Source organism: Hippocampus comes, unplaced genomic scaffold (genome assembly GCF_001891065.2).
Source record: "Hippocampus comes isolate QL1 unplaced genomic scaffold, H_comes_QL1_v1.1 scaffold164, whole genome shotgun sequence".
In the NCBI taxonomy this organism is placed as follows: Eukaryota; Metazoa; Chordata; class Actinopteri; order Syngnathiformes; family Syngnathidae; genus Hippocampus; species Hippocampus comes.
In genome coordinates, this window is record NW_017805005.1 from 140,823 (window position 1) to 152,613 (window position 11,791).

The 11,791-nt window shown below is 43.0% G+C and overlaps 2 protein-coding genes across 3 annotated transcripts in view; one reads left to right on the forward strand and one right to left on the reverse strand.

The window, feature by feature from the left end:
* The window catches only part of tmem244 (transmembrane protein 244), a 16,249-nt gene extending 8,867 nt beyond the window's left edge, over positions 1 to 7,382 (reverse strand). The window contains exons 1-2 of one of the 2 annotated variants that reach the window (XM_019859495.1): positions 7,306 to 7,382; positions 3,351 to 3,474 (exon numbers count right to left, since the gene is read on the reverse strand). The gene's annotated coding sequence lies outside the window, so the exon portion shown is untranslated. Of the gene's footprint in view, positions 1 to 3,350; positions 3,475 to 4,181; positions 6,691 to 7,305 lie in introns of those variants that run through there. The other variant, XM_019859503.1, reaches the window with a different exon arrangement.
* On the forward strand, positions 470 to 9,966 carry tmem200a (transmembrane protein 200A). Its single transcript, XM_019859476.1, has 5 exons — positions 470 to 972; positions 6,876 to 7,014; positions 7,284 to 7,516; positions 7,588 to 7,742; positions 8,833 to 9,966. The coding sequence occupies exons 2-5, from the start codon at positions 6,884 to 6,886 to the stop codon at positions 9,841 to 9,843; spliced, it is 1,530 nt and encodes a 509-aa protein (XP_019715035.1). The 5' UTR covers positions 470 to 972; positions 6,876 to 6,883; the 3' UTR covers positions 9,844 to 9,966.
* Positions 9,967 to 11,791: the final 1,825 nt, after the last annotated feature.

Genomic DNA, 11,791 nt, shown 5'->3' on the forward strand with positions numbered 1-11,791 from the left:
GGCAGGCACTCACTCTGCCACCTGCACACCTGTTGTGCATTTGTTTGTGATTACACCTGCTATATGTAGGCGCTCCGGCTGTCAACTCATTGCCGGAGTATTGCTTGCCGTGCCACTGCTATTGCCCATGCTCGTATTTCGTATCTCGCACTCTATTGCTATTCGCGACCATTTCGCCATCCCAGTGGGATCCTCTTTAACGCGTAGTTATTCGAAGTAAATTGTCTTATCTTTTCCTTGCCGTTTTTTGCAAGCGCTTTCTTTTCCTCACGTTACATTAATTCCTGGTTCTCGTTTTGACCAGCGTTTTGTGTTTTCCTTTTGACGGTGTTTTTTCGTTTGTAATAAATATTATTTGATAGACAAGACCTTGTTCAGTGCCTGCTATTTCGGGGATCCACCTATTCTTGTTCGCTCCGTTGCGTACGAAGCAGCTCTCTCCTTCTGCCTAGTACGCAACGTGACAGGAAGACGAACGAGGAGGACGTGGAAGACGAGTCGCCTCAGAAGACTGGATTTCACCCCCCCCACCCCCCCACTTCGCCCCCAAAAAAACGTGTTTTGTTTTTTTTTTTTCAATTCGTGACGCATCGTCTGACCGGTTCGGCGTGGACATTTTGGAGCGGGTGGACGTCGAGTTTTTTTTACGCAGCGCACTGGCGAAGGCGGACGTGACTTTTGCGGCTTTTAAAGGTTCTCGGTGCGGACCTGGCGTGGATTTTGTGTAGGGGACACCCCGCGTGACTTTAGGGAGTTGGTACGCGGAAAGAAAAGGAGAAGAAAAGCAAGAGAAGAGTCTTTTGTTAGGGGAGCGCGTGCAAAATGTAAAAAAAAAAAAAGTGCAGCGTTGGGAGAGGGAAGAAAAGAAACAAAAGTCAGACTTGACTTCGCCTGCATGCTGACTCAAGCGTGGTGCAGCGTTCACAGGGCAGGATGGATTTTTTAATGGGAGACTGTCCGTCTTACTAAAAGGTAAGGTACTAAAAAAAGCGTCACCTAACACCAAGTGGTGCATCACCAAGACTTCGTTATTTGTCGGATTAATTAAGCAGTTTCTTTTCCCCAAAATTATGAAAACATTTTTCATTCATTTGTCTTGTTAACTTATCCCCTGATTTATTCATAGTAGAGATTATTTTGCTTTGACTTGACTTGGCAGTGAACTCAACTCGCTACAAAAACCAAGATAGCAACTGTCAAACTAAACGCAAAACAAAAGTGTCATTTGTCCATTTAAAATAAACACAACCTTGCTTTTCGCTATCTTAACACACAAATGCCATAGATGGCCTCACGGATGGCATCGGTGCCGTGGTGTTATAAACAGATATTTAAACACAAGCAACAGATGTTTGAACACAAACAATGGAGCAACACATGTAGACAGATAAGCAACAACACTCACAGACGCATTCTTGATCCTCTGCAAAACAACTTACACGACTTCCACTGCCATGCAGGTGTTGTTCTTATCTGCAAATTTGGTTTTGAGGCCATCTACTGCCCCCAGGTGGCAGAGGGAGGCACAACAGAAGGAGCAGCACGATGCCCATTGAAGTCGAGCAACAGATGTGGCAAAAGTTGTTTCATTCTTTGCATTCCATTTAATTACATTATTACTTTATATTTTTAGAAAGTAGAACATTATAGTATTAGTTTTTTTAGAGGCTGGAAGAGATGAAAGTTTTGCATATAAACTGTACAAAAATATATTTTTTCAAAATATTTTATTTTCACATTTTACAGACACGTTTGAGCTTTTTAAAAACACAATTTTTACGTCGCGCACGTGGCCCTTATGTCCTGTCTAAAAATCAATTGCGGCCCTTGAGCACAATAGTTTTGTCCGCCCGCTTCAGCTTTATTTACGCTGCGATGAAACAACGGGCAAGCGTACAGTGCACAGTTCATCTCCTCGTAAGCATACATATTTAATACGCTTTTCTTCAATATTGGATGAAAGACTAAAAGCCTATTAATTATTTCTCAACACTTGTCGGCAATATTTACTCATCCCGTTTGGAAAGGAGCCACTTTATTAGGCCCACCGGAGGTAAAGTGTCCAAAAAATCGTGCTCGGTTTTGATTGACAGGTCTTCGTTGAACATGTGTTGAAGAACTCAACCAAACCTGTTCCAAATATAGCGGAGCCTCCAAGGTCCAACGCACAAAACTTAGAAACAATAAACAAAATGACGTCAACCCGGGGTCACGTTTTTGCCCTCACAAACTGCCTGTGAAAAGAGGACAGGCTATGTTTGAATCTGCACGGTAACAGGCTTGACTCGCTCACTGCCTGCTGTTTGCAAAGCAGAGTTCCCTGTATTGGCAGCTGTTGAAGCGCATTCTGCCTGATCATTCAAGAACCGCAGAATATCGTGTTCCGAGACAATATAAGATACCAAAACAAAAAGTTGCAAAAAAAAAAAAAAAAAAAAAAAAAATCTGGATATTTTCATTCTATAGTAAAAAGCAGTAGAATGTGGACTTGGGGTATTTCGAACAAGTACAGTCGCAGCCAAAAAAAAAAAAAGTGTGACGATATCCCAAAAACATGAAACGGAAGAGCACCAAAACTGCTAAATATTTCTCAAATGTCAGCAAATCTTATGAGATTTCAACTCAGTGCCCTTTTACAGGGTTAAGTCAGAAAGTTTTTGTTTTTTTTTGTGTGATGCCACTACAGATGCATATGACAACCACAGAACTGGCAGTTCAAAAATGGCCCCCAAATCATTCAATTAGTCATTCAACCAAAACATTCCAGTCATACAGTTAAAAAAAAAAAAACAACACAATGAGCATCTTCTTGGATTTAGCTTTCTACAACAATGCCAACCCAGAAGCTTTTTCCCCTGTATTTTTCTTAACTTTCTTTTTATACTTTTATTATCGAATTGTGAAAATATTAATGAAAATATTGCTCTTTCTTTATGGTTAATAAACAATGGATTCAAGATTAGCTAACTCACTTTCCATTATTTCCAATGGTAAAAATCATTTAAAAAATGCCCAAAATTTCAGGAATCACAGAACAAATTGTGACCGTCACTCAATCTTGTGTGCATGTGTGTGTGTGTGTGTCAAGATGTGTGTGGGTGACTGAAGACAGAGTGAGTAATCTCTGCTGGAAGCAATGCACACACAAACTAACACAAAAAAAAAAAAAAAAAAACACACACTGGCTTGGCTTGATTGTGCATGTGATGATTCACCCGATGGAAAAAGACACTGAGTCAAAATGTAAAGATGTCAGACGTGTGCATGCATTATCAACAGGGGGCATTAATTAATTAAAAGGAAAAAAAAGATGATTCAGAGACGAGAGCTGTAAGAAGAAGGTGACTCACCTCAGAGTGGGAGACGGGAAGTGGAAGATGTAGAGGAAGAACTCGGTGTCTCCCAAATCTTTTGCCTCGGGAGCCTTCGCGCCGATGCTCATTGTCGCTTTTGGGGACACATGATTGAGAAGGGCTGCAATGTAAACAGGTCGACAGTCAAAATGGAAAAGATTTGCTCGAAAGTTGGCTATTTTATTTACAAGATGACAAAAATCCATCCGAAAAATGTCCATTTAGCAAGGTACTGCTAGCTAGCTCGTCATTTTGTCAACAAGTGGAAAAACTCAAAGCAAGAAAATTAATTAGCTAGCTAGCAAGTTGGGCTATTTGATGACATTTAGAAAGTTGATTGTATATTTTGTTGACTTAAGTGAAAAATGTACAGTTAGGTAGGTAGCTAGCTTAACACGTGGAAAACAAAAATCGATGCAAAAATGAATTCGCTGGCCAACAAGTTGGCGATCCATGAACAAAGCTGACAAAAAAAGTCAAGAGCAAAAAAAATATTCAGTCAGCAAGCTAATTATATATTTTGTGGGGGGAAAAAAATGAAAAATGTATTATGTTAAGATAGCTAGGCGGCCATTTTGTAGACAAGAGGGGTGTGGAAATTAGTGGAACAAACTAATTAGTTAGCTTATTAGCAAGTTGTTATTTTTCATTTACAAAATCTATCCAATATAACATATTCAACATTTATTTTCCCCCAATGTGTTTTTTGAAATGAAATGTTTAATCCATTCCAATAACTTAGCAAACAATCCTCATTGTTGCCGGTGAGAAAATAAAGATGCCTCATCCCCTCATCCTTCACACAGTCTCTTCGTGCTAATGGCATACCTGTATTCACAGCTGGCAGTTGCCACGGAAACGAGTCACCTAGCAGCAGCAGTCGCGGCACGTAACGTTCCGAAGTGCCCCGTGACGTCAGTCAACATGTCCAAAGGATGTGAAATAATGTTTTGCTAAACAGAGTGAAGTCATTTGCAGAGGAAAGCACTTAAGGCTATCATTACACGGTCATTATTCATTGAGGGCTCACTGTACAAAATAGCTTATTATGCAATGTCTCGCCGCTATGACGTCACGCTACTTACGTGCTTGATGAAAACGCTATGAATATTTCAGATCCCCCACAAATACTCGCTGCAGATAAATATAAATATGTACTGTCACGCCCCTCTATCTCTCTACATCCACACACACCAACAGTCACACTGACACGTTTGTCTGGCTCCCAAATTGCCGTTCGACGATAAAATTCCAAAAGATGAATTACCATTGACCCTTTTATAGTTGGTCACAAAATGGCAAGCACGGTGAAAACTAATCTTTCTATCACACGTTTGTGATGCTTTTCTTGCGCTACGAGCTTCCACTTGACACAAACTGTGGCGCTCGCTCAGGTCGTCTCAATCGCTCTCCGGGATAATTGTCATACGAACGAACAAACGTCCTGCAAGCAAGATTAACTGTACTCTCCCATCTTGAACATTCTCCTCTGCCACGCTTCTCACTGAAGAAAGGAAATCTCTCCCTCCCCCCCTCCCCGCCCCCTCCCACTTGCTTGCTCTTGAAAGCTTTCTGTTTGACGCGCACTTGGAGAGCAGAACACGGCATCGTAAGAGAGACGCCAGTGAAAAGAGGCCGCTCTCGTCGCTCCTCGTGTGATTCACCATCTGCGATTAAAAAGCGCTCGTGTGCTTCCCGAGCGGTGACAACAGGAAGAGTGACACGGATGAAGGGGGAGGGTTTATATTGAAAAAAAAAAAGCCGACTTGACAGCCAAGCATCTGGAATGAGGCTACGGGTTGGCATGGCTGTCTTAGAGTGCCTCGTTGTTGACCATGAGTCCGTGCACTTAACAGGGAAAAAAGAGACAGACCTGGCATTATTTTCACCACCACCCTTCTTCTAAATTGGAAAATAGTGTAGACTAAAATATCGCTTGCTGCTTTTTTTCCATGCCACCTGAATTTGTTGTTGAAAATACATGAGCAACAGAGGTGAAATGTGTATACAGTTTGTCATAACATTATAAGTTGACTCCGCATTTTATATGATTTTTGACAGTCATAACGGCACTCTGAGTGGAAACTGTAACGACCATTTAGCCCGCAATGAAAATGAGTTTTGACATGAAGCCGACTCATTCTTCCAATCTGAAATCTAATGGTTTACATTACATTAAGGAGACGGACTAAAAATAGCTCACAGAGAGAATATCATTAGGAAAAAAAAAAAACCTTCTCGTAAAGTGAAACCTTGCACGTGAGCCAAAATGGCTACCCAGTCACTGTAATCTCCTTTGTGCTTCAAAGGCACAATGCTAATGTTTATGCCATCCCAGATTAAACACGCATTTAAACCCAAATGAAGGCTCCTTAAAATAGACGCGCTGTGTGTTTTAAGCTCGGCGTGGCTATTCATGGACATGAGGCCAGCTGGTGATGACTCATGGGAATGTTGCATTGAGACCGCTCTCGATATGTAAACATCAACAGCGTTGATCTTGCTCTGCTTGTTGAAATGGGACAATAATTCTCATGAACAGCCCTGGTATCGGGTCTTCAGTTTGATACTGTACGTGTACCTGCAACACAGGGACATGCAGAGGCCGAGGCTAACGGGGCGGTGGTCCCGGGTATCCACCTCAAGCGGAGGGGAGAGTCTTTGAAAAAGCCCCATCCGCCCCAACTCTATTGACAAATCATTTATAGGGAGCACCGAAACCAGCTCTTCACCTCAGGCAACTCGTGTGCTTCTGTGTGATAGACGTGGAAACATCAGCTAGTTAATTTAGTAAAAAAGCAGCACAAAAAAAAATCTGTGCTTATTTCATTAGTTGCTGATTTCACTAGAAAAAGTTTAAAAATAATAATAATAATGAAATAAGTGCAACAAAAGTGTTTAGCTCATTGGCTAGTTGGCTGATGGGTTTACAAGAGTGAAAAAAAGTCTGCGTGAAAAATGTAAAGTTAGCTAGCTTATTGGCTATTTCGCTAAGTGAAAACGTGCAAAAGAACATATTGACTAATTCAACTAGCTAGCCATTTTGTTAGAAAAAGTGGAAAAAAGAAATCCTCATAAACCCATTACATTTACAAGCTAATTGTGAGTTAAAAAAACAACAACAACAACAACAACAACAAAGGTATAGTATTAAACTAGCTAGCCGTTTGGCTGTTTCATTAACATATAAATATATAAATAAATAAAGAATCCAAGAAGCGTATTAAGTTTTCTGGTTATTTGGCACTTTCATTAACCAAGTGCTAATTCAAGCTAATTCATTCAAAAGTGAAACAATTCTTTGAATTAGTTGGTTAGTTTGTTAAAACACCAAGAACAAAATTCTACAAAAAAACTAAAATAAAATACAAAAATACACTCATAGCTAGTAGCTAGTTGTCCATTACGTTTTTCTCACTAGCTAATAAAAACATGCTGGCTGGATGACTCCCCTTTGCAACACAAATGTTTTATGTGGTAATCTTACCAAATCTTTGCTTTTGCTTTTTGTTGTCCATGTAGGTTAAAGTATGACTGCGGCCGCGGGCGTGCTAACAGGCTTGGCCAAGCTAAAGCGCCAGGATTCGGCCTATTCTCAGCAGCGGCCTGCACCGGCTACATCTACTGGTCTGGCCAATGCTGCCCAAGAAGGGGTTCAAAGGTGAGATTTTTGTGACAATTTTGCAATTAAAGTCCATAAGATTCGATTATCCAGCTTTGGCATTTCACGTTATATGTTAGCACTGAGATAGCGGACTTAGAATTTAAATGCTTATCACTTTTTTTTCCCTTTTATGCGTCAGGTTTACGATAAACTTACACAACAACTTAAAACAAGCACACTTTTGCATCTTATTTGGAAAGCCGTGCGAGCGAGCATCTGCTTTTCGATTTTAAGGACTTCAATCTACTTTTATATTATTCCCATAGAAAACGAAAGCGGCGCACTGACGTGGTGGTGGTGCGCGGACGGTTGCGCCTCTACTCAGCCTCGGGGTTTTTCCTCCTCCTGGGCCTGCTCATCCTAGTTGTCGGGATCGCCATGGCCACGTTGGGCTACTGGCCGCAAGCCTCAGGCCAAAGCCTGCCTGTTGGTGGAGGATCCAAGGCGGCGGTGGAGGAGAGTGCCCTGAAGAACTCCAGTCGAAGTCAAAACGTAGAAGGTAATATGAAAATAATATTTGAGTTTACAAAGTCAGATTTGTTTGAAACAGACCTGTTTCCCCGCATGCAGGTCGGCCCACAAGGGGCGCTCTGACACGGTTCCTGGAACAGCATCGGCACTCTGAGAGGATGAAGATGTTTGGGCCTTTCACCATGGGTATCGGGATTTTCATTTTCATCTGCGCCAATGCCATTCTTCATGAGAACAGAGACAGGGAAACAAAGGTATTACTGTATTATGTTTATTGGCCAAAAAAAAATGTGTGCTACAAAAATCTTAAATTAGCAAGTCAGCTGGATATTTCGTGAACAAAAGTGAAAAGAATCATTGTGGAAAATGTATGAAGTGAGCCATTAAGTTGGCTATTTTTGTCCACGAACATGAAAAAAAAAGTACAACAAATAGTTGAGGTTTGCTAGCTAATTGGCTATTTCATCAACAAGCATGAGGAACGCAAAAAAAAAAATATTATTTCATGAAAAAAAGCCATTCTGTTGTCTTTTTTTGTCCACAAAAAAAGCTAAAAAATTAATGACGCTAGCTAATTGGCTATTTTAAGTGTGTGTGTGTGGGGGGGGGGGGTGGGGGGGGTCTGTGCAAATAACCTTAGCCATAGCAGCAAGGTCACGTTGGAATTTTCTTCCTCCCTCACACAAAAGGCAAACTTCCACGCCTCATTCAAGGCCCGACATTTTGAGCGGGAAGATTCGTGGATTATTTATCGCCAAATGTCAAAGGCAATAAGGGCGGTGCTGTTTTGGTTCGCAACAAAATCTTGGTGGGCCGGGGGTGGGGAACAATAATTTTGTTATTTTTATGTCTTTCTGTCATGATGATGATGATGATGATGATGGTGTCCTGTACGTCTGTGTTCCGAATCATTCCCCAAAAGGATTTATTTGTATACAGTGGACTATGTAGTTCAAGCATCAGTCAAATGAATTAAAAAAAAAAAAAAACATAGCTAGTTAGCTATTTCATTTAAAAAAGTGAACAAAAATATTTACAACAACTGTATTAAAATTACCTAAACTATTTTAGAGTACAGTTTTTGTTATTTTATAGTATGTCGTATTTACTTGTGTGGTAGTGGGCCAAAAATTACTCGAATAGTGTAAAAAACATTCTACGAGTGCGCTGAATTGCCTTAGCGGTGAGGACAAAGCGCGTACTAGCACCTATCAAAGATATTAAATAAATACCCAAACAGCTTTCCAAATAAAATTTTAAAAAAATGAACATTTTGGTTCATTATTTGAATGGTGGACGGTGTCGAAAAATGAAAGGTTGAAGACTACTTCTGGTATGTTGTAGATCATCCACATGCGAGACATGTACTCCACTGTCATCGACATCCACCGCCTCCGCCAAAAGGAGCAGAAGCATCACGCCCAGCACAACTATGCAAGAGATGACCTCCGAGGCCACGGCGACGACACCAACCCCCTCGCCGCCTTCTCCTCTTGGGCCGGCGGGACGTTCCCTGAGGAGGAGGCGCTGCTCGGGGACGAGGAGGCTCGCAGGCGGTGGGAGCAGGCCAGGTTGGAGTGCAGCTTCGCGGGTCTGTTGGCGCCGCTCTACAAGGACCGGATGTCGCCCGAGGGTGCCGACGGCGAGAGGTTAGGCCACCGCGCGCGCTCCATCGTGTCGTCTTCCATCTCGGCGTTCACGTTGCCCGTCATCAAACTCAACAACTGCGTCATCGACGAGCCGGAGATGGAGGCCATCACGGAGGAGGAGAGAGGGGGACGCGGGAGGGATGACGAGAGCTCGCAAACGTCGGGCGCCACGGTGTCCCTAGCGGTTCCGGTGGCGTGTGTCGCCAAGGCCTCCAAAGCGCCGCGCTTGCACCGGAGTAATTCCGCCTCCTCCTCCTCGTCCGGGTCCTCTTCCTCCTTGGCGCCGTCGTCTACCTCAGGCTGTTGGCTTTCTCCCGTTGCGGCGCGGCCCGATTTTGGCTCCAACTCCTCTCTGCACATGCTCAGCAGTCACTCCAAATCTCTGGACCTGGAACGCCAACCCAGCATGCTCAGCGTGCACCAGGAACAACGCAAACACCCCAGCTGGCCTCGCTTGGACCGTAGCAACAGTAGCCGCGGCGTTAAGGGCTACACTCGGCTCGAGGACCGAGGGGATGAGCAACAGTGCGGCGGTGCGGAGACAAGGGCGGTGGCGCTTCCGCCGCCGGCCTCCGTTGTCAGCCGGGACTACAGCAAGAGAGAGAAGTTGCTCATGATATCTCGGTCGCACAACAATCTGAGCTTCGAGCATGACGACTTGAGTGGCGGGTCGATGAAGCGAGGCAGCTCAGAAACCCGCTTCTAAGAGCCAGGATTTATTCGCTCGTCCCTCTCAGGCAGGTCCCTCCGAAGACCCACATGGATAGCTAAGTGTTGCTTCCACAGCCTGATGTGGGTTACTCGATTAACGAGACGGCACGAAGTGGGCATTAACTCATTCAGTACCAGCCAATTCTGGACCAAGTCTGAAAAGTCTTTGGGAGTGAATGAGTTAAGTCTCAAATACTACGTTGTCCATCCAAAGCTGGCTTTTTCTCGGCACACTGCGCTGTGTAGAAGCGATCAATTGACCATGGTGGCGTTGAAGTTGACACGCAAATTTTCCAGCTTCCGACAACCTGGATTCATTCACTTGTCCCTCAGGGGCGGAGCTGCGCGATCAGTCTCCGGCCAGTCTAACCAGCAAAGAAAAAGGCATTATCTCGTCAATTAAGCTCAACCAAATGTTGCTTTTTACTGACTGATTGCGTCGGACGTGGGAAGCCAACAACAAAAGAAGTAAGGTTGTTAAAAAAACACTCCCTCCTCTGATACGAACGATACAGATACCACTTCGGATACCTAACACCGATACCTAACACCGATACCACGAGATATACTTTTCCGTTTTTTTGTTCTTGACCAGACAACCTGGAATCATTTCTTGTGTATTCTGTGTAACTGTTGTGATTCACGATTAAAAGGTAACAAAGCACACTCAAACCCGTTATTCTCAAAGATGAAATGTTCCCTTGCAAAGCGCCGCTCTTGTGGCACGGCGGGTAAAGAGAAGTAAGCGATGGTGCGATAAATAAACTCTTCATGATGACAAGCAGCGGGCAATCAACAATATCTTTCTTGAAAAAGGGGATGACCTACGACCAGACGTAATAACCCCACAGCCAAAAAAAAAAGTTTTGTCTGAAAGGCACATGTGGGGAAAAAAATGGCTCTACCCTCCTGAGATGAGTTCTGAACAGAAATAATAAAGTTTGGAAACAAGGTTGGATAAAAGGCTTTGCAAGCGGCATTTTCTGGAGTAAAAAAAAAAAAAATAGGTGGCCAACTGTCATTTCAGCAAGGTCACGTTGGAATTTTCTTCCTCCCTCACACAAAAGGCAAACTTCCACGCCTCATTCAAGGCCCGACATTTTGAGCGGGAAGATTCGTGGATTATTTATCGCCAAATGTCAAAGGCAATAAGGGCGGTGCTGTTTTGGTTCGCAACAAAATCTTGGTGGGCCGGGGGTGGGGAACAATAATTTTGTTATTTTTATGTCTTTCTGTCATGATGATGATGATGATGATGATGGTGTCCTGTACGTCTGTGTTCCGAATCATTCCCCAAAAGGATTTATTTGTATACAGTGGACTATGTAGTTCAAGCATCAGTCAAATGAATTAAAAAAAAAAAAAAAATTCTTGGAAATCACAGCGTTCGTTACGTCACTGCATTGGCAACAGATGTTGCTTGGTCTGCAGTGGCGCAATAAATCAGGCGCTATTCACTTGCAATGAGAACCAGATGTGAGTCGGACAAAATGGCAACGTACCACACGGGCCCCTGTATTGTGGACCGGAAGTGATTCTGAATACAGCCTACGTCTTCCTTACGAAAAAAAAAAGAGCAAAGAAAAAAAAAAACGCTCTACTTTCCAATAAACAGTCCTCCATTAAAGCCCTACTTGCCTGGATGTTCCTCTCAGTAATTCTAATTCTCCGTCGCAAGTCTGAAATGAGTCACCAGTAAGTATCGTAAAAGGCTTCGCAGTTGAGAGCTATTTCGAACTTCCTCAAACGTGCTTCTGAAAATTCAACACGCACGGCAAAGCATTAAAAAAAAAAAAAAAAAAAAAAAAAAGTGACGTCAAGCGCAGCGCTGTCGTCGATGTAACCGTGGGAACGGGTAATCACTGTGACTCTCTTTAGAAGGAGGAACGTACAGTACCAATGCGCAAATTGATGGTGTTTTAAGTGTTCGAAAAAAAAAAAAA